Source organism: Topomyia yanbarensis, chromosome 2, assembly GCF_030247195.1.
Source record: "Topomyia yanbarensis strain Yona2022 chromosome 2, ASM3024719v1, whole genome shotgun sequence".
Taxonomy (NCBI): domain Eukaryota; kingdom Metazoa; phylum Arthropoda; class Insecta; order Diptera; family Culicidae; genus Topomyia; species Topomyia yanbarensis.
This window is the reverse complement of record NC_080671.1, coordinates 49,329,216-49,349,911: the sequence shown is the minus strand read 5'-3', so window position 1 is coordinate 49,349,911 and position 20,696 is coordinate 49,329,216. Positions and strand designations below refer to the sequence as shown.

Sequence of the window (20,696 nt, the reverse complement as noted above, 5' to 3'; positions counted from 1 at the left end):
ATTTTGTTCCATTTTATATATTTATTAGTTTTTCTCGTTTGCTCCTTATTTATTTTTTTGTTTTTCTTTCTTTAAATCTACCTTCATTGAATATTCATTTTGCTTTTTGCCTTTCTCATATAGAAAGGTTATGCAATCACTCTGAAAAACATAAACCTAATCCCGGCCCGGAGGGCCGAGTGTCATATCCCATTCGACTCAGTTCGTCGAGATCGGAAAAAGTCTGTATGTGTGTATGTATGTGTGTGTATGTGTGTGTGTGTTTGTATGTGTGTGTATGTATGTGCGTATGTGTCAAATAATGTCACTCTTTTTTCTCAGAGATGGCTGGACCGATTTGCCCAAACTTAGTCTCAAATGAAAGGTGCAACCTTCCCATCGGCTGCTATTGAATTTTGGATCGATCGGAATTCTGGTTCCGGAATTACGGGTTTCAGAGTGCGGCCACACAGAAATTTCTCATATAAACTATAGGAAAAATTAAAAATAGAATTTTTATTTTTGATGCTAAATGTATTCAAGGTGCATGAAACGTCGAGATTTGATGCAAACTCGAAAAAAAATTTGACACCGTTTTACTTTTTTTGGATTTGGGCACATTTTTGCCTTTCTCATATAGAAAGGTTATGCAATCACTCTGAAAAACGTCAACCTAATCCCGGCCAAATTTTTTTTCGACTCGCATAAGGTTTCTGGATTTTAACAGGGTCGTAGTTGATGGTTTACGGAGAGGGGTTACACCCCCCCCCCCCTCTACTGTTCACTCCCCTCCTTTAAAAACCTCCTTAAATCACCCCTCAGACCACCACCCCATCCAGCCCTCATACCCCTCCCTTTCAACCCCATCATCTTTAAACCACCACTATATCACAAAGCATACCAATTTAAGCTGGGGAGTCGTTCGTTCATGGGACTTTCGCCCTCCTCACATACCCACCCCCGCATGACAAAATGAGTTAGCAAGCAGATAACATTGATCTAATGCTGATTAGGCTAATGGAGTATGATATTTTTTTGTTTCAAGTGTTTCACCGTCGACACGTAGCTCATCAAGTTCGTGACTGGCAAGCCATTGTGTATAAGTGCAAAGTGTACTAAGAATGTAATGGACATTTCCACAATTATGTTGAACATAAAAAGCCTCCGTGCCATAGTTTAGAGAAATGAGAAAGGCACAATTGCAACGCTAGGTGGATTAAAACAGGTTTTTAATATATCGCTCTTCTATTTGGTTACTATCTTCTCAATTTGTACAAGGTTTTGATTATGAGTTTATTTAATAATATTCTACCGAATATATAAATGAAGGACTCGCAAATATCACCTGAATCAGTTTCCCCAAAAAAAACGAAAAATGTCAGCTACACTATCGATCAAATAAGATGCTGCATTTTCAGAGGTTGGCAAAGTTGTAGCGCTCCGACTTGGCCGAATGTGTTTTTTCTTTAACAAGTGCTAGGTGAAACCAGACAAAGATCCGAACAAATCCATGCAATACCAATACCTGCTTATTATTGATAAATCGACTTCTTCCAAAGTCACTAAAAATTTCGAAGAGATATTTACAAGGTTTTACAATCAAAGTTGGTCGACTTATACTTAACGCATTTTTTGTACCATTTTCAAAAAAAAAAGATAAACCCTCATTTGCCTGCGTGCTGAAAGATGCCTGTTTTTTGATTCTGACATTTGCTCTTCAGTTATAAAAATGTCGCCCGACACAGCGAAATTTTTTAATTTTTTTTTAAATAGTACATGAAGATACGTCTGCTACAAGAACAAGAACGATTCCTTCATTTCCCAGAGACTTATAGAGCATTGCATGAAAATATATAACCTCACTTTTCTGACAGTTCAGAGAGCTTGTTTACATGGAGTTAGAAAATTTTTGATTCCACCCAGTACAAGAAACTCGGTTCGAATTCTAACACCATGTAAACAAGCTCGCTGAACTGTCATATTTTCGAGCATTTTTACTCATATGACGTCATCTTGCAATGTCCCATAGGGAGCAAAAAATTTCAATCGCCCATTTGATCGATTCGGTTGTCACCATTCTACGAGCGAATGACCAAGAATCAGGGGTAGTCGTCAGTGATGGCTCCGTATAGTCTGAAAAGTGTTTGTCAAAAAGACAGTTGAGTACTTCATCTACGCCAGACGAGTATTCACCATTAGCAGTTAAAATCCTATCCAATTCGATTTAGAAAGTATCTTATTTAATCTACTAGCCTCTTTGAGACTGGTGCATTTGTGAAGAGGCCTTTCCAACCCCTTCGCTCAGAGCATCTAAGCGTATTTCTGTAAACTTTCCGAGCCAACTTCAAAGCCTGTGACCAGTCTGTGCGTCTGCAATTCCAAGTTCTTCTACATAACTTTTTGAGTATAGCCAGTTCTGCATTCCTCCACGGGGTTCCCTCAGAAGCACACATAACTTGAAGCGGACAAGCCTCGTGAGCGTGCTGTTACTATGAGTGCGTTAGTTTTATCCACGACCTCAGCCAAGTCATTTGGAGACTCAATCGTCGGAAGATGCCCATGAAACCTAGTCGTCCTAGAGGACCCAGTTCATAGATTTAGGATTACGATATCTAACGAGGCATTCAAATGCTCAAAGACGATATATTTGTGATCAGATAATGACGGTTCGAGGTCGTTCTGTGCGAGTCATGTTGCCACCTAGTGCATACTACCGTCAGAGCAGAGTGTTACATATAACACCTCTTTCCTGCATGACCATGCGAATGTTTGGTGATTTCTTACAGTGATTGTATGCAGAAGCTGAGTAAAGTCAAAGTTGAGGCTCCCAATAGCCATGGCTTTGCACCGTCGTCAGAGTGCGTATCAAAATTTAAAACAAAGGGTTTAAGGTTAGGATCTATTTTGAGTATAGATGTCGGCGGCTCATACAGCTTCAACACGTCCATGTCGTGGATGAAATCCCTTCCAGGGGTTCAATAACGTTGCTATTAGAGTATCCGAGCTCCAAGTTGATGCTGGATACTGATGAGAACAATAGGAAACACTAACTAGCAAACTTGTTTAGATTAACTCTGTGTTTTAAAATTATTTGTTATACTACGTTCACACTGCGAGTTAACACATGTTTTAACGCCATCTGGATGACATTTTCATTGTTGTCAATTGTAAAAATATGTTTTAAATCTGTAGTTTAAACATCACTTTAGTTCACGCATCGAGCCGTGTCAAAAAGGCGAATTTAAAAAAAAATTGAAAGTTGGCTTAAAAAATCTTTGTGAAGATAACTTTTTCCGGTAGATTCTTTCAACCAATTTATACATCGATTTATATATACAGTATTTTCGTGTAGCGTTCCAACGGATCACATTATCACCTTGGTATCGTAGAGCAAGATAGAGCAGTTTCGATCAGTTTGAAGAGAAAATATTTTTCTTGGTTGAGAAACGTCGCATTTATCCCAATAATTTGGTTATTGATGCTTTATTACGACAAGTATTTTGATGGCAAATTACTTCAAGAATTAGAAAATATTATGAAAAATTACTTATTTACACGAAAACATAAAATTTTACAAATGTTCGAAAAAATTCTCCTCGGAAATTTTTAGTGTCCAATTTTGCTCCTTCTAATATTTTGTTTTGATATTTTAAAAAGCTTGCGCCAATTTTTGTCAGCGTATATTTTTGTTTGCAAAGTTTTATAGCTTCTTTACAGCTTCTTCTCAGGCAGACACTTATCAAAAAGACGGCGCCGGTGGTTGAGTGGTGAGCGTGACCGCCACTCACGCCAGTGGGTCTAGGTTCAATCCCAGCCGAAGTCGTCGAGATTGCCTTGAGTGAAAAATCTGTGGTCAGGTCTTTCTTCGGATGGGAAGTAAAGCCGTTGGTCCTGATCCATGTGTTAATGAGCCTGATGGTGGCTTCGCCTATCCGACGCCGATAATTAGCACTAAGGCCGACGGTGAATAAAATTAAAAAAATTGTCAAAAATTCATACGCTTTTTTCGAAACTTTGGCTTAAACAGGTTCTGTAGGACGGTGAAAAATATGTCATCTTTCATATCGAAGCATTAGTTCGAAATTTAGCTGAAATCGTACAGGACCGTGCCCACATGTCAACTAAAATCCGGGATAGCTAAAACACAATCCAACCGAAATGACTACTCGCATTACCAGCTTCCGAATCCACTCTGTCAAAGATCAGAAGGAGTGAGAAAAACTCTAAAATATCACCTCTATACATAGCCTTTCTTCAGCACGTTTTTTTTCCCGCGCCTTTTCTTCATCGCCTAACCGATGCACTTTCGTTTTCTGCTAGGAGTGAGGGTTTGGGGGAGGCAACCCACGTGCAAGATACCATTAGGATTTTCGGCCCGCTCACAACCCGATTCGTAGAACTGCACTCCACGCGCATTTGCTTATATTCTCTTTTATCTCCGCGATAACCAGATCCGGCTCGTTCGCAGGCTATCACGCCTCGGAACGGGTAACGCTGAGATACGACAATTTCCCACGATGTGCGGAAAAGCTCACTCTTTCTCCGTAAATCTCCTTCATTTGCTCCCGTTCTCCAAAATAGTTGGGATGCTGTTCGCATTCGGGTTTTCGCCAGGTGCGCTTGCGCCTGGCTGGTGGGAAAAAGCTTACCATCAATATTGGATGTTCCTGGCGTAGCACAGCTTTCAGAGCGTGGGAAAATTGGGAGTAGCACGCTAGTGATAACGATGGGATCGTCGGCGAATGATGCGAAATTCGGGACTCAGTTTATCTTTGGTCGCGTGTGACGAAGGTTGACTGCACATTCTAGTTGAGGTGAAAATCGCTCCGATCGGTTCCAAGTAGTCAGTTCGCAAGGGTGGGAACAGCACGCGCGCCCGGCCAGCCATCAATTGCTGTGTGGATACGTGCGAGGAATTTCGCTCTCAGTTTTGCAGAAAGATACAAGTCGTTGGACGTGGACCGCCAGATATGTGGTTATATAATCGAGAGATTAAAGGATTACCTGAGTAGTTTGTTTGTAGTGTTTTGTTTGGGGATCCACCCCGAAATAACGTTCAGAGCTAGCACTGTGGGAAATCGGCCCACCCACTTGCTCCCCCCCTGTGAGCTGGTATCGCAGCATAGAGGGAGGTGTGAAAAATATGAGTGTCAGGTTAGAGTTCTGTTTGTGGTAAACAGTTTTTTTCTGCTTCCAGCATCAGCAAAAGCGCAGCATTTCAATGGCTCTTGACTGTGCGAATTTCTGGTGCTATGAGTGGTGGTACCATAAGTGTTAAGGGTGGTTCAAAGGAAGTTTAAAGTGAAAAGTTGTGGTTGGCTGCTCGGAAAAAAATCCTATCGCGATAACAAGCTTTGTCGAGTGTACACATTGAAAACAACAAGCTGCCGTACCTTGGGCGCCACGGTGCATCCTTCCGGTGTGGCGCCAAACTAGCAGTGCAGAAAAACAACAAATCTTTGCAGCTGACGGCTGTGTGGCTCTGTTCTTAATGAAGGAGTACTGTGGATAGAAAAAAAAATTGTGTAATTATAACTGCATCAACATAAATAGAAGCGGATTGCACCCAGCAGCTCTACTCGCAAGTATATGTGAATGTGCTCCAGTGAGCAGATAAATGCGAGATTTTTTCAACCAGATTAATTTTCACCGCCTCGTTGCCAATGCTGCTGCAATAATCACCGCAAGGGCTTCACGCCAAGTGCCGTCAGAGTGTGTGTTCACGTTTTTTTTTCCGACCATCGTAATCTGTTTCCCCAAATCTCATTAACGTGTGCTCGAATCTTTCGGGCTGGGCTAGAAGTTATTCCGTCGCGACGGTTTGGCGAAGAACCGAAAGTGGAAGAAATTGTTGAAATTAAATAAATTAAAAAAGTTTTCCAGCTGCGTGATCCCGTTGTGCGAAACTGAGCAAAGTAGATCGCTACTGTTGGAAATTAGGATAATACCGGCACAACAACCGCCCGAAAGTAGTGATAGCGGACAAGAAAAAAAACATCATCACCCTAGGATTTAGTGGTTTGAGTGTAAGCTGCGAGAACGGATTGGGTGAACGGAGCTGCGAGCTGGCACCATGTGCATTGAGCCTGACCTGTGGTTTTGACTAGTGATAGTACAACTAATTGCCGTCGTTATGGTGGACCCACTGAAAATATTTTGGGTACTGACAAACAGCACTTATTTAGGTAAGTGTGCAGAGTGGGCGAAAACATGTTTTCTTCATCAACCTGGTTTGTTTACCTGCAAGAAACGAGTTTATTAAGAGTCAACGAAAACACTGCGCTGGTAGAAATGAAGACCTCAATGATGTAGTATTCGTATCTTATGTTTGTATTTTAACGGTCTATCTAACAATACATCCTAATGGACTAAGCTAGTCATAATTAGGCTTGTGACAATAAAAGAGCTCGAAAGTTTAATCGAATTCATTATAGCGAAGGATCTTGGTCGAAATCTGGATTTTATTAGCTTAGGGAGTGTTGCGTATTGACGTATAGAGATCGATTTGTGTTAGTGGATCAGCATCATCGTAATCAGTCCTCAGGTGCGTCGGCCTGAAGGTTGTTGCCTACGATCCGTGTCATCGATTTTCTACAGTTGTAGTACAAATAGCTGACAACGGTTTTTGGATGGTGGGGTGACAGTTTTATTTTATCATTCCAACGCCATTGAGTGCAGCAAGAACGTTTACCAATTTCGACTGCGAGAGCACTAGAGAACAATATAAATTATTGAAACATAAAGAATCCCGAAATTGGTTGGAAATTTTGAACATAAAACCCTGTAAACGATTTGCTTTTTCAGTGGCGACATATTCCAAAGCTTTGGCCCAGGTTATCATGCATACTGCAAGACGATCCAATTTTACCATGTGATGAACCTCCCAATGATGTACCTCTGCTACAATCATATAGCTTTCGATGCTACCCTGAGACCATTTGAAGTATTTATTTCCAAAAAAGAATAAAAACCATGAACGAGCTCATATCCGTAGAGCTGTATAAAACTTTTAGTACAGTCGAATAGCTTCGTAAAATCAGTTTTAGCAAAGTACAAGTATTGTTTGCCAATCGAGAAGAGGACCAACATCGCGGTGTACTACGAACGCTTCAAAAGTATTTACCAAGTTTGATCCCGTCGAAATTGATGGATTTATAAATCAGGCTGATCTCGATTTTGCACATGTTATGGAAGAAGGATTTGGTAAATTTGAAGTTCTCTGTGCTTCCCTTGTAAACGTATTGATATGTCACCAGTTGTTTGATATTCTGCTGAACAGTGATAATCCTATCCGATTACATTCACATCGATGAAGTAATCATTAGAGTGGGACATGGTTACATGAAAAAAAATAAAATTTGGCTCCGAGTAACTTTTTGGGTCCCATTAAGCTCCCAGAACAACTCTGCAAATTTTTAGTTCGATCGGTGTAACTAAATTTTTGCGCCCGAGGTTTAAAGTTTACATGGGATTTCGTATGGGAAAATTGTCATTTGCAAATTAATTCTTCCAAGAGTCGCCCGTTATCTCCTAAAAATAAATGGATGTCTGATTTTTATAGGAAATTTGTCAAGGAAATAAAGACTAGAAGACTGCAAAACGATCTGATGCTTGTGGAAAAAGTTATTAAGCAAAAACCGGTTGAAGCCCTGAAGATTGATGAAAATTTAACTTTTCACAGCATCACTGCTTCTGACGGTCCAATTATATACAACATTTTTAACTTTCTCTTATTATGTACAAAAGAAGCCTCAATTTATCCCTCAAAACATTTCGAAGTGGGCAAATAGTATAGATAAACGATTTAGACACATTAAGAGAGGATTAAAACAAAATTGCGTATAATTGGACAACCAACAGCAGTGTTGCTAGAAAAAATGAATATTTTATCAATCGTCAGAGCATCAATCGGTTTCTGCTTAATAACTTTTTTCTCAAGCGTCAAATCGCTTCGTGGTTTTCGAGACTTTGTTTCCTTGTTAAATTTCCTATAAAAGCCACATAACGATTTATTTTTAGGAAGTAATGGGCGACTCCTGGAGAAATTATTTTGTAAAAGTTAATTTTCCCATACAAAATCCCATGTAAACTTTAAACAGTGGGCGCAAAAATATAGTTTCACCGATCGAGCTAAGAATTTGCACAGTTGTTCTAGGACCCAAATGGTATCTAAAAAGTTGCTCGGAGCAGGAATCTAATTTTTGTCCCATCCTAGTAATCATACCGGTTCGTCTAAATACGCTAAATCTTATGATGCGTACTAAGTGCCAACGATTCGGTACAAACACTGCATACAAATTCACTCTGCTCTGCGAGACTGTGCTAGCTACAAAAGACAAGCACAAATGATCAAATCCAAACCAGGTCCGTAGCCAAGATTTTGTTTCGGAAGGGACTTAAAAATGTATTGCATAAATAATTTAAATCTCAGGACTTGAGAAAGTCACTGACAACCGAATTAAATTCCGAAAAGTTTCAAGTGAAAAAAGATGGGTGGGAGTGTCATGACTACTCGTTTGACTTGTAATTCAAATCGAAAGATACTCAATTAAATATGTGGGAATGTTTCAAGTTATTCTTTATAATAATTATGGTGGTTCTGAAAAGAACCTTTGTTGTTGGCGTCTGCGTTGATAGGGGATGCAGTGGATTCTAAGCTCGTTGAGACATTCATTCATGAAATTTACAAATTTCATTTTTTCTTGCTTTGAAATATCAATGTTAAAATCTCTCGAAACAACCATCGGAATCTTTTCCGTAGCGTACAGAAATGAATAACGTTTAGCGAAAAACTAACCGCGATGATCATATTCTCAAAATTCTGCTTGTATCTCTTTCAAATGGCTAAATTTTATGCATTGAGTTCGATTCACCGGGCTCAGCGAAATTTTCCTGGGGATCCCGTTCGTTAGTCTATTCAGTAAAACAATTTTATTACCGAGTTCTCCACATTGAACACAGGTCAATAATTTCATATGATTTCAACAAGCAGACAATGTACTTGTATGACAGGTGAGAGTATTTTGAAGTGCTTTTAGTGGAGGTAACAACATAAAATCTTGTATTGGACATTTACAATGATTCTCCTTAACTCCGCAAAACCACGGAGTTGGCAGCAGAGGGTTAAGTTGTTTGGAAGAAATGACAGTTATTATATGATAACTAAAAGTATAAATTGCAAAGTTATTGCCGTGTTAACCTGAAAATTTGCATTTCATTCATATAGGAACAAACATTAAAATTGTAAATTTATGCTTTGCAAGATTTTAAATAACTTCGAAGTTTGGTCACGACACCCCTGTTTTGTCATATACATTACCAACCCATCTTTTTCCATTTTGCATTCGTCCTAATAAAGATGATTTGTAGATAACTATGTTGATACAAGACGAGAATCTTTTGGAACAATTCAAACCTTGCCGACGATTGTTTTTACTACGTACACAAATATGATCATTCTCCTTTCGCAGCCCACACCGAATAAGAACGCTTTGCATCAAGGCGTTCCTATTTATTAACTTTTCGATGCAGATGAAAGGCCATCCTTTTGTGCGATAAATGAAAATATTTTCATCATTCGTTTTGGTGAAGCTTTTGCTTAGTGGTAGAGTTGCCACATTCACTGATTTTCTTGGAAGGATTTGCAAAAACCTGTTATTGAGGTTCAAAATGTACGTAACGCTTTCGCTGATATGCACTACTATCGCTTTCTCGCTCGTTCTCGTGCCGTGCATGCCTTTCTAATGGCATAACCAAAACGAATATACCGGCTTTCCCCCACCAACTACTCTCGTCAAGCAACCTAATACGAATAATCATAGGAACAAACATGTAGTGGACCTATCTTTAAAACTTTTCATCACTTTATTGTTCGGTTGGTGCACCATATTGACGGCTCTGTGCGGGATGGGCTGAAAATTTTCACTTTTCCGAGTCGTTTTCGAAAGATTTTTCAAAACACTATTTTTCCGTTGATAATGAATGTCCTACATATTCCAAAATTTAATACAATATTGGTACAAATATTTTCGATAAAATGCCGAAGAAATTGATTAAGTCCATTCAGTACAACAAAAGATATAAGCGTTCAAAATCTTACATCATTTTTCTTCCGAAATTTTGAAAAGGGGCCCCTATATCGAAAGGTGAGTCGTTAGTCACGTCAACATCTCCACAATAAAGACAATAGAAACTAAAAAAACTTGATAGATATATTAGTAGATACATGAAAAGCTATAGTATATCATAAACATATTTATTTTGATGTGATATCTATGATAATCATTTACAACGAGTGTTACAACAATGGATATTTAGGAATTCAAAGGCCAAAATGACATTTTTCTGGACTAAATGAAATCTCTAGGAAATGTCCGAAATAAGGTAGGGGACCGACGGGTCCGAGTCCGACACCTTAAGCGCAATATTTTTTCTAAAATTCCACAAAGCTCCTAAAATTGTATATTCTGTGCATAATCCTTGTTCTTAGCAAAATATATTTTTTCAGCGTTTCAAAAAATTGAATTCATTAAAAATTATTGGTTGCCAAAAAATGGAGAAAAATGACATTTTAAAAACGCTGCGGGCAAGACCGACCCCCTTTTGAACTTTCTTTTTGTCCAATTTTTTCCATTAAAAATGTATTGTGTATGTGTGATAGAGTGCAATTGTGTGTATATGAGTATGTGTGAAGCAAACGCATGCTTTCTGTAGTTTCATCGCGTAGCAAGAGGAAGAACATTCGAATGCATGGTGTTATGAATAAATAATGTTTAACGCATGGTTTGTATTATGGTACGGGTTTTCTGAAGTAATTCTTCCGAGCTTTATTGCCACTTGTACAGCCATTATAACGAAGAAGAGCTGTTTTGCAAGCAGATTATATACGCTGTTACTAGGACTCATTCACTTAAAAGTGACACACGCTTCGTATTAAGCTATCCGGATCGTGTTGTGATTTTTCGGAACACTGTTGATCAATATTCCGATGGTCAATGAAAATTTTTCATCAATATCATTTCAAAATATCATATTAGATTATACTTTTCATTTCTTTTTGTAATATAACTATGAATCACGCTCAATTTAATTTTTAATTTTTTTTGGTCGGCTTGAGATAATACTGATAAATAAATGCAAAAAAACATAGTTTCCGTGCATTTCAATTATTAACATGACGTAATTATAGTATAATTGAACACAACATATATACCCAGTCGTTCGTATCGAATCAAAAACGAACCCATTCATCTAAACACCGTGTCGGTCTTACCCCACCCAAAAACTGTCGGTCTTACCCCAACAGTGCACATTTTTGGTAAATGCTCAATTAATAGTATTGAAATACTCAAACTTATCTTCAATACACAGAAATAACAATATGGAGAGTAGAACTGAATGTGTGACACAAAAACTGGTTATTTTCAAAGCTTTTGTGTTATTAAAACTTTAAAATGTATCAACTAAAAATAACATCCAAAAGCGCATCAACTTTGCTTTCGCTTGTTTTGTTTATTTCGGTGACGTTTAACGAATCCATATGGCATCGATGTGTATCGAAATGCCTAAAATAATCATACTAATAATATCCTGTCATTATTGTATGATTTAAAATTTGATATCTGTCTGGGAAAAGTCGTGGGGTGTCGGGCTTACCCAGGGTGTCGGGCTTACCCCCAGTTCCCCTAAAGATCCACCCCGACGCACAGAGGAATAGCTGGGGTTGACCCAAAGCCAAAATTATTTATTGCTGCTATTGCTGTTATTATTCCTTAATATGAACTAAAATAGGTAATAAATAGTTTTTGGAACAATTTGGAATTTATCCACCGACCAGTACAGAGATCAATTTCTATATCATTTCGAACACCTTAGTAATACATTTGTTTTGCACGATGGTCAGATGGTCAAATGGTCAGTGGAAAAGATAGAAAGGAATAGACGCATGTGCTATACATATATTCTTAGGGATACATTTTTCTAAACATAGTATTTAATTCTACAGCATTTCGATGTAACTCTAATAAGTAAAAAATTCAATATTTTCAAATAGCTTGGAATTTTCGAATCGTAAAGATCGATGAGTTTGAATGTTTGCTGGATAGCTGGAATCTTGTTTTGTACGACTGCTTCGGTAACTTTGTCGGGTCTTGCCGTATAATGTAACTTTTTTATCATTCAAATTTACAATAAAAGGTTTAGAGAAAAGTATTTCTAAAGTTGGTGCAATTCACTGGTAATAATCTGAGGTTATACAATTAATTGCGTTCCACTGCGTTTGTAATAATATTGTATTATTTAATATAGTTATCATCACTAGAAAGTAATATTGCTGGATATATAATGCAAAATAATTTAAAAAAAAACCTAAAATGTCACAATTTTGCATCCATGTAAACATTCTTTAGCATTTTTTGACATACTACTAATTTCGACATATTATTATGCGGTATTGCTTTTAGGTATACAAAAAAATAAAACTAAATAAAAAATCGAAAAAAAAATTTGGTTATTGGCCAGGAATTTGTTTTGCTCCACAAGGTTTAGAGGTTTAATTTCGGCTCACCCAGCAATTTTTTATTGAAATTCCATTTTGTGCGTTGAGTTATACAACTGCAGCTTTTCGATTTTCCTTGATTTTTTTTTTGTTAAAATGTGCAAAAGAAGAGGAAGAGGCGTTTCATAACAAAAGTGTTACCAAAGATGTCCTTAAAAAGAATGATACCCAACTTCGGCTAAAAATTAGAGACACTGTTTTGTTTTCATTAGTCGGGTTTTTGCTCACCGCAGCGCAGCACTCACGTTTCAGTTTTGACGTGTTGCCAAAGGAACGACCAATGTAGCAAAACGTCAAAAGTCAGCTGATCGAACACTGTTGTTGATTTGCAATGGCGTCGACAGGGGGTTGGGGGTTAACCCACCCCCCCCCCCCCAAACCAAAATTAATTGGATTGAAAAAAATTAATTGATACTGACGAATTCAATTAAATATTCTACAAAATATTTTTGGAAAAATATTCTCTGATTACTACATTGAGAACCCTGTTTAAAGCGTCTTCAGGACTTTTGGAAAATTGTGGGAAGGGGATCATGTAACTTATCCCAAAATCCGAAATCCCATAGTTGTCAAATTAGTTCAATGTAAAATAAAATAACTGTCTGAATTATTATGAGCTCATTCTTGGAAAGATGTTCCAAAATATGGATTAGAAACAATTTTTCGAATGGGAAGCTAAGTTTGAATTGGTTGATTGTCTATAAAACATACAGTTGCTCACCGAAAACTTGCATATATTTCAACATTTGCTGAAAATTTATTGTTTTAGATTGCGTAGAGTTTAGGCAAAAATTCAGTTTGGTTAAGGTTGGACAGAGAATGGGCAAAAATCGATAACAAAGAAAGCAGTTTTTTCCACACTGTGAGTTAGATCTTCATAAAAATCAATCAGCTTATGTTGAATGTTGTTACAGTACTGCTGATTGATTTTTATGCAGATCTAATACACGGTGTAGAAAAAAATTGCTTTTTTCGTTTTCGATTTTTGCCCATTCTCTGTTCAATCTTAACAACAAGAATAACATTTCAGAAACTAGTTGGAGGTTGATGATAAATGACGTTCACAGTTTGTCTCTAGCAGGTCAGGATCGGTTTTTATGAGAATTTGATTTTTGTTGTATTATCAACTGTATGAATAGCCTCTAAACAGGATTGGAATCAATAAATGTTTCAATATATTTCAAGTTAGTTGCTATTAATGGTGTATATTTGAGCGCTGCATTGAATGGTGTACTAAAATTTTGTGTACTAGGTACTAGGACTCGACAAGTTGTAAGCTTGTATAACGAAGAAAAGTAAAATCAACGCTCGAAAAATTTTTAACGGACACGATCACATTCATTCGCAACTGCCATATTTCGATGTTAAGTAACATTGAAGAATTTCAAAACGTAAAACTGTTCGTCTGCTGATAAAATAATTTTGGCGGTTAATCCTCCTAGAAGTAATTATAGAGAATTTACTCTTCAAGCAAACTTGAGTCAAGACTTAATGTCCCCAGCAAAGCTTTCGAAAATGATATTTCAAACAACTTTGTCGAAGACATGAATATTTTATATATTCAGAGTATCGAAATACAGTAGTAGAAAAACTTTACAACAAGTTATTCTGAAATCACTGTATTTGATAAATCTCTTCTGCGGTAATTATACAATTAATTCACATTGCATTCAATTCATGAGTCTCTGAAGCTTACAAAAAATATATTTAAGAGAACTGGCTTTAGAAAAAATTCAAATATTAAAAGGACTAGGGGTTTACCCAAAAACACAAAGAGTGATTCCGTTTTCTCCGTAGTGTAGAAAAAATAGCTTTCACCAAAAAATTTCTTTACTAAGAAGAAATATAGCATGTTCATTTATATCTCTAAATGCTGCATTCATGTAGCCTTCATATTTTCAACAAAATTGTTTAAAATGACATTATCAACAACTTTGCTGAAGGCACCATGTCTCTTAATATTTTTGAAGAGTTAATTTTCCATAATTACCTTTATGAGAATTAATCACTAAAATTTCTGTATCAAAGCATGTGCTGTTTTATGTTGATAACTTCTAGAAGTTGTCAAACCTTCAAAGTCAAGGATTATTAAATTAGGTGATCTTGAACGTTGAAATTTTTTACGATCATTTATGCCACTTTAAAAGATCGCAATTTTTGACTTCATAGACATATTTCACAAGAAAATAATCTATAGAGGTTTGCAAACTGTTCCATGTTGCTTCTTCTTGTTTGTAGACTGGAATGACATCTGTTGTACTACTTAAGTTTCAGTAGTTTAACACTCATATTAAATATAAGCATTTTCGAAAAATTGGCGATTTTTATCTACCCCCCCCCCCTCAAACCAAATTTCTGGCTACGCCACTGTTGGTTTGTTTTCATTTTCTGATTCGCGAGTTGTATTTATTAACCTTCAAATTATTTAAAGAGAGATGCACTGCGAACGGTCTCAAGCATTTGACATGCCAAGGAAAAAATCTGGTATTGTATCAACTAAAGACTACAACAACTGAAAACTGGCAAGTTTCCAACGATTTATCTAAGATGAGTTAAGCCGATAAGTTTCTGTTGCGTTCTAGCGGGAGCTGACGAGAGCCAAAAACAACTTCAGCAAAAAGCGTAACGGAGTTGAGAGGTGTTTTGTATAATGATGCGCGCTACCTCCGACGTGATGGATTTGCACTGCATAAGAACTAATACTTCAGATAAAGCCGTCTCTCCGTGGTTGGTGAAATATTTGGAGACAACGCACAACCTAGAAAATACATTTTTTCATTCCAATCTTTTAGATTGAATATTGAAACTTATTCGATGGAAAAAACTTATAACTTGTAAATAATATGTACACGATAAATAAATTTTAATCAAATCAAATTCAACGTCTAGTAGGGAGAATTTAACTCAACAGATGGTGCTGATGAATGCTAAAACTGTGTCTCCAGTAGGATTTACGGAACATATAAGTTGGGTATCTTTCTTCTTAATGATACTTTTGGTGTTATAAAATTGTTATTCTACACCGAGGTAAAAAGACTTAAGAATTTTATAAGTCACGACTTATGAACCTGTCTTATTTTGATTCCATTAGACGCGGTATATTATATAAACACTCATATGGATTTCATAAGGATGTCTTATGCAATTCATTATAATGATGTATGCATTTCATTGGAATGACTTAAGATTTTGAAATCAGTTCAACCGTGACCATGGAAAATCATTACAACTTTATTTTAAACATTCTATACCTTTGGATTTGGTTTGGCTTTGAGATATAAATTAACGGAAGCAAAATATAAGTGCATTTTCAATGCCTTCATTTAAATTGCTACATAATATTTTAAATTTTTCATAGCTTTTGCAAACATTGTATTCGCCAAAAATGATCGAGCGGAAGTCCCCGTGAACTCGAAATCGCCCACACTTGAACTGGTTATATCCATCGATTCTGCCAGGGAATTCGACAATTGTAGTGCTGACAACAAGGTAATTATGCATTATGAAGGTACTTTTCTTTTTAAGCTGTTTAGATGAATTTGTGAAACACAAGGAAATAGCTTACGTGATATGCGAAAATTGGCAAGTAGGAGAGTATAGGGATAACTTTCTTGTGAATGATGCTGCCGAAAGACTTGAAACAATGAATATTTTAAAAATGACTGAAGTTTTTTATTCATGAAATATGGGAGATCTATTTTATCATGTATGTACAAAAGACCTAGAAAAAATAATAATAAATCAAGAAAAGGTATATATTTAAGATTTATATTCTTGTGTATTCATTGAAAATTCCCAAGACAAAAAATAATAAAACGTTAATTATTTTCTTTCATTTGAATTTCATTCATCATAGGTTAGATGCTTTTCGAATAATGCTGAAAAAAATTTTAAGTGTCTTACGGTACTAGTGATGATTTCTTTTTAGGAATCGAGTCAGAGTAAGTTCGCTGCAATGCTTGTAAAATACATATCATAATGACAGCTTCAAGCAAAAGTATACAGTAGTCCGGTCTTATAAACTAAATCAACATTAGATTATTCCAAGCAAGTCCAGCCAGTCATTGAGCCGCAATTCTGACTGACTCCAAAGGGTTGGGTTATTTGAGATGTTGAAACGGATGCGCATTTGGAATTGTTATGAATTTAATAACAGTTCTTTTATAAAGCTCATAATAATTATCATGATTAACATAAATTAATCCTATGACAATAATAGGAATGACTTATAGTTTTTATAATCCGGTGTATGCTTCTCAATAATTATATAAAACTCATATTTCATCATGACGATTTTCATAAATATAAACGTGCGAAAATTGTTAAAAACGGTTAAGGAAACCACAAGTATGATTTATGAATTCTATAAGTGACTCGATGGCATTTTTCCCCTGCAAGTCATAAGTCCTATTTATGATTTACATATAGGATACTTGTGGCGCGAAGCCATAATTAGTTCTTATGGATTTCGATAGTTTTTTTTTCTCAGTGTACTGTAATCGTGACGAACAAAACTTTGTAATGCACAGTGGTCCGAATCCAAATTTTAGCACGGCAAAAATATTTGTGACTAAACTATTGGTCCTAGGGCTTTTTTGTCTTCAGAACAAATGATCTGCATCAACTTATGTATTTTTTGTTGACATTAGAGTGACGCTAATTTTTATATGATCTGAAAATTATTTGCGAAGTAAGACTAGATAGAGTAATCCAGCGTTTAGAAAAATGCTTTGCTAATTTATCATATTTGAAACTTTAAGGGAGGCGTCTGGTGTAAACTGCTCAAACCGAACGTTATTTTGGTTTTCGATTTATATTTTCAGTCACGCAGAGCCACATATACTAGCGTTCCAAGAGTAGACGTCCAACCATTTCCACGTCAAGGAGCGCTGAGGCGGACACGATAACTCTTGATAAACTTGTATAATACGGGAAATTTTATTAGTTTTGTGAAGTTTGCACACTTGTAGTTAGTCGATGAACCATAAAAATAGAAAAAAGTTCAAGTTTTGGAAAATGGCTTCATGAAAACCGAAAAATCACATATTTTAGAGTAAATTTCGCTCACTTTTTTTTAAAACAATAGGGAGAAATTTTTTTATTCGGTTTTCTGTGGTTCATCGATAGACTACACATACTGTGCATTCTCATTTAAAAATCAATTCAATTCGTTGGTTAGTTTTTGATTTATCGTATTCGCTAATTTGAAAAACGCGGTTTCTATATTACGAGGCCTGGGTACTCAAACACTACCATGCGTCTCTTTCTGATATATCATGAAAAATCTCCTTTTTTCATACCTCGGGGCAGAAAGAGGTATGACAAAACATTTATTTTCGGAAAGTACATTAATTTTAAAGTGTCATTAACTACAAATGATCTTTTTGATCTTTTTCGAAATAAAGTACAGCAACTGTAATCATTATAACTTTAATTTATTGCACGATTAATTATTTGTTCTTTTTGTCTGAGCGAGAAGAAAAGCTTGTATCGACTAAATCGAATTGCAAGTATAAGTATAGCGAAGAACCTTTCAAATAAAACCAGTTCGACCCTAATCGGAATCTCAACTAAAAAGATATATTCAGTTGAATAACTTAGGTATGAATACAGTTTTTTTCCAGAATGTATTATCTCCTTCACCTTTGAAGTTCTGTAAAAAATCTATCTTTCGTCCTCAAGACTTAATATTTTGAGAAGACTCTATTCCATCTGTTTACAAATATAGACAAATTTAAGATGATGAAAAATCCAAATTAAAATTTTGATATGTTATCCGCCAAAGGCGACACTGTGGGACGATTCAATTTATACTTCTGGAACCATATTACCAATTTATAGGAACTTTTACGGCATTATGTGGGGATAACATCTCTTTCATTCGAAACTAACTTTATGAAAATCCGCTAAAGCATCTCTGAGAAACTGATGAAGGTATGGTAGTTTTGAAAGATTTTTTTCCGGGACTGCCGGAACCTCTTATGGTGGTCAATGTGGCCAACGAGACTTCGAAAGAGGAGGAGATTAGAGTTAATGGGAAGTACAATCAACTGCTTTTTATACCTTCAATTAGATGCTTGGGGCAATCAACATCGAATAACCGATGCGATTTTAAGGAAACCTTCTCCTGGATTCGGCGGAAAATCAAAAAGCAATATTTAAGAATTTTTCGTGGAAAAATGAAGATACATACGAACTTCTGATTTTCATTCACTATTTATCGATAATTGGAAAATAATTAATTTATTTCGAAAAGTCAAAATGGCGGTTTCACAACGACGTTTTTCTCGAAACCATGTTTTTCTGCTAACGTAAAGAATAGATCTTGTTCTGTTGACCTGATTTCCTTTATTCAAAAAATGTTTTGAAGTATATATTTTTTGGTCTGACTTATACGCGCACAAAGATCGACGAGAGGCGCCATTTTGAATATTCGAAAAAAAAATCATTTTTTAATTAAAAATAAATAACGAATAAAATATCAAAAGCATGTATGTCTTTTCGTTATTCCACAAAAAAATCTCAAATATTGCTTGATTTTCCGCCTTATCCAGGAGAAGGTCCCATTAATTCTGGAATATGCCCGAAAGCTGGGACTTACGGAGTAGTCGATAATAGACAATAACTTCAAAAAATCTTTGATTGAGGAATCAGTGATCTAGATCTGCAAATCGGAATTATGATGTCCTATTCAATAGACTTTTAACCTCTAACGTATTACGATTGTACCGGTTTATATGGGAAATTCCTGTGTGACCGTACTAACCGTCCTATAACTCCGGAACCAATAGTCAGATCTGGATAAAATGCAGAAGCTGTTAATGAGAGTGTCATATCTTTTATTTGAAATCAAGTCTGTAAAAATCGGTTAAGCATTCGATGTGAAAAAGATGGGACATTAAATTGCGACTGGGCAAGTTCTCCGAGGGTATCAAGAACCGTCATAGATGACCAACGTGGTTAAAGCTAATTCATTTGATCATAAGTGATCTAGATCTGTAAATCCAAGTAATATCTCAGACATTTTCATGTGTATTGCATCATTTGGAAATCATGGTGGTACCAGTTTATAGGGAGATTTGCTGTGTGACCTGCACTCTTCAACCCGTCACTCCGGAACTGGGAACCCGATCAAAAAAATTCCAATAGCTGTCAATGAAAGGGTTGCACCTTTCATTTGAGACTAAGTTTGTGCAAATTGGTATATGGGATCATCCATAAATGACGTAGCATTTTTGAGTGATTTTTAACACCCCCATCGTAGAATTTCGTCACAAACCCCTAAACACCCCCTGGTAATTACGTAGCCCCTTGACCCCGTAAAAAATTTAAAAAAAAAACGATGTTAGTTAGATGAAACGGGTAAAGCTACGTAGCTTGATATGACCCCCTACTCCCTGTCGTCACACATCATCACAAAATACAAAACTCCCCCCTCCCCCATATAATGCTACGTCATTTATGGATGATCCCTATCCATCTTTAAAAAGCATACGCACACACTCTCATACACGCAGACATTTTCCGATCTCGTCGAACTGAGCAGAATATTATATGAGACTCGGCCCTGCGGGTGACGGTTAAGAAGTCGATGTTTGGAGTGATTGCATTACCTTTCTATATGAGAAAGGCAAAACATCGCGAAACATCACGTTCTAAATGTTCTCAATCAATGTAATATCCGAAATGAGTGATAAGAGCAATAAGAAATGTTTCTGTTCACTATGGTCCCAATACCTAATTTAGGAAAACAAAACTATTTACGCCCAAAACCGGTGATTTTAGCTATATGGTGTCCTCAGCAAACTTTCTTAGTACTTTTTAGCTTTTTTACATTAGTTAAATTAGGGTGGTCCTTGTGTTTAGGGTGTTCAAAGTATCAACTTTTTAACCCTTAGAGGCGCAAATGATTTTTTTAAAATTTTATGAAAATTGTCACACAGCTTCAATACGTTACTATGATAATTTTGAGATGATTTTCGCAATGTTGTTTTAAAACAACATTGCACCTTTAAGGGTTAAATATGTTTTGTTACATAATGTTCTACAAAGTTACGAAACAATTAAATTGAAGCAACTTTGCTAAACAAACTGTATGACTATCTCTACTAGTTCATGTGTTATGATGTTTTAAATATTTATTGTAGGATGGTTCTTGAAA

The 20,696-nt window shown here is 36.3% G+C and overlaps 1 protein-coding gene across 3 annotated transcripts in view; it reads left to right on the top strand.

The window, feature by feature from the left end:
• Positions 1-20,696, top strand: part of LOC131684571 (neural-cadherin-like) — a 1,488,321-nt gene that overhangs the window by 743,277 nt on the left and 724,348 nt on the right. For 2 of the 3 annotated variants that reach the window (XM_058967570.1, XM_058967572.1), the window contains exon 1: positions 4,750-6,164. The exons of the other annotated variant lie outside the window; for it this stretch is intronic. In XM_058967570.1, the coding sequence (XP_058823553.1) occupies positions 6,113-6,164 (52 nt within the window). In that variant the 5' untranslated portion in view covers positions 4,750-6,112. Of the gene's footprint in view, positions 1-4,749; positions 6,165-20,696 lie in introns of those variants that run through there. 3 annotated transcript variants of the gene reach the window in all.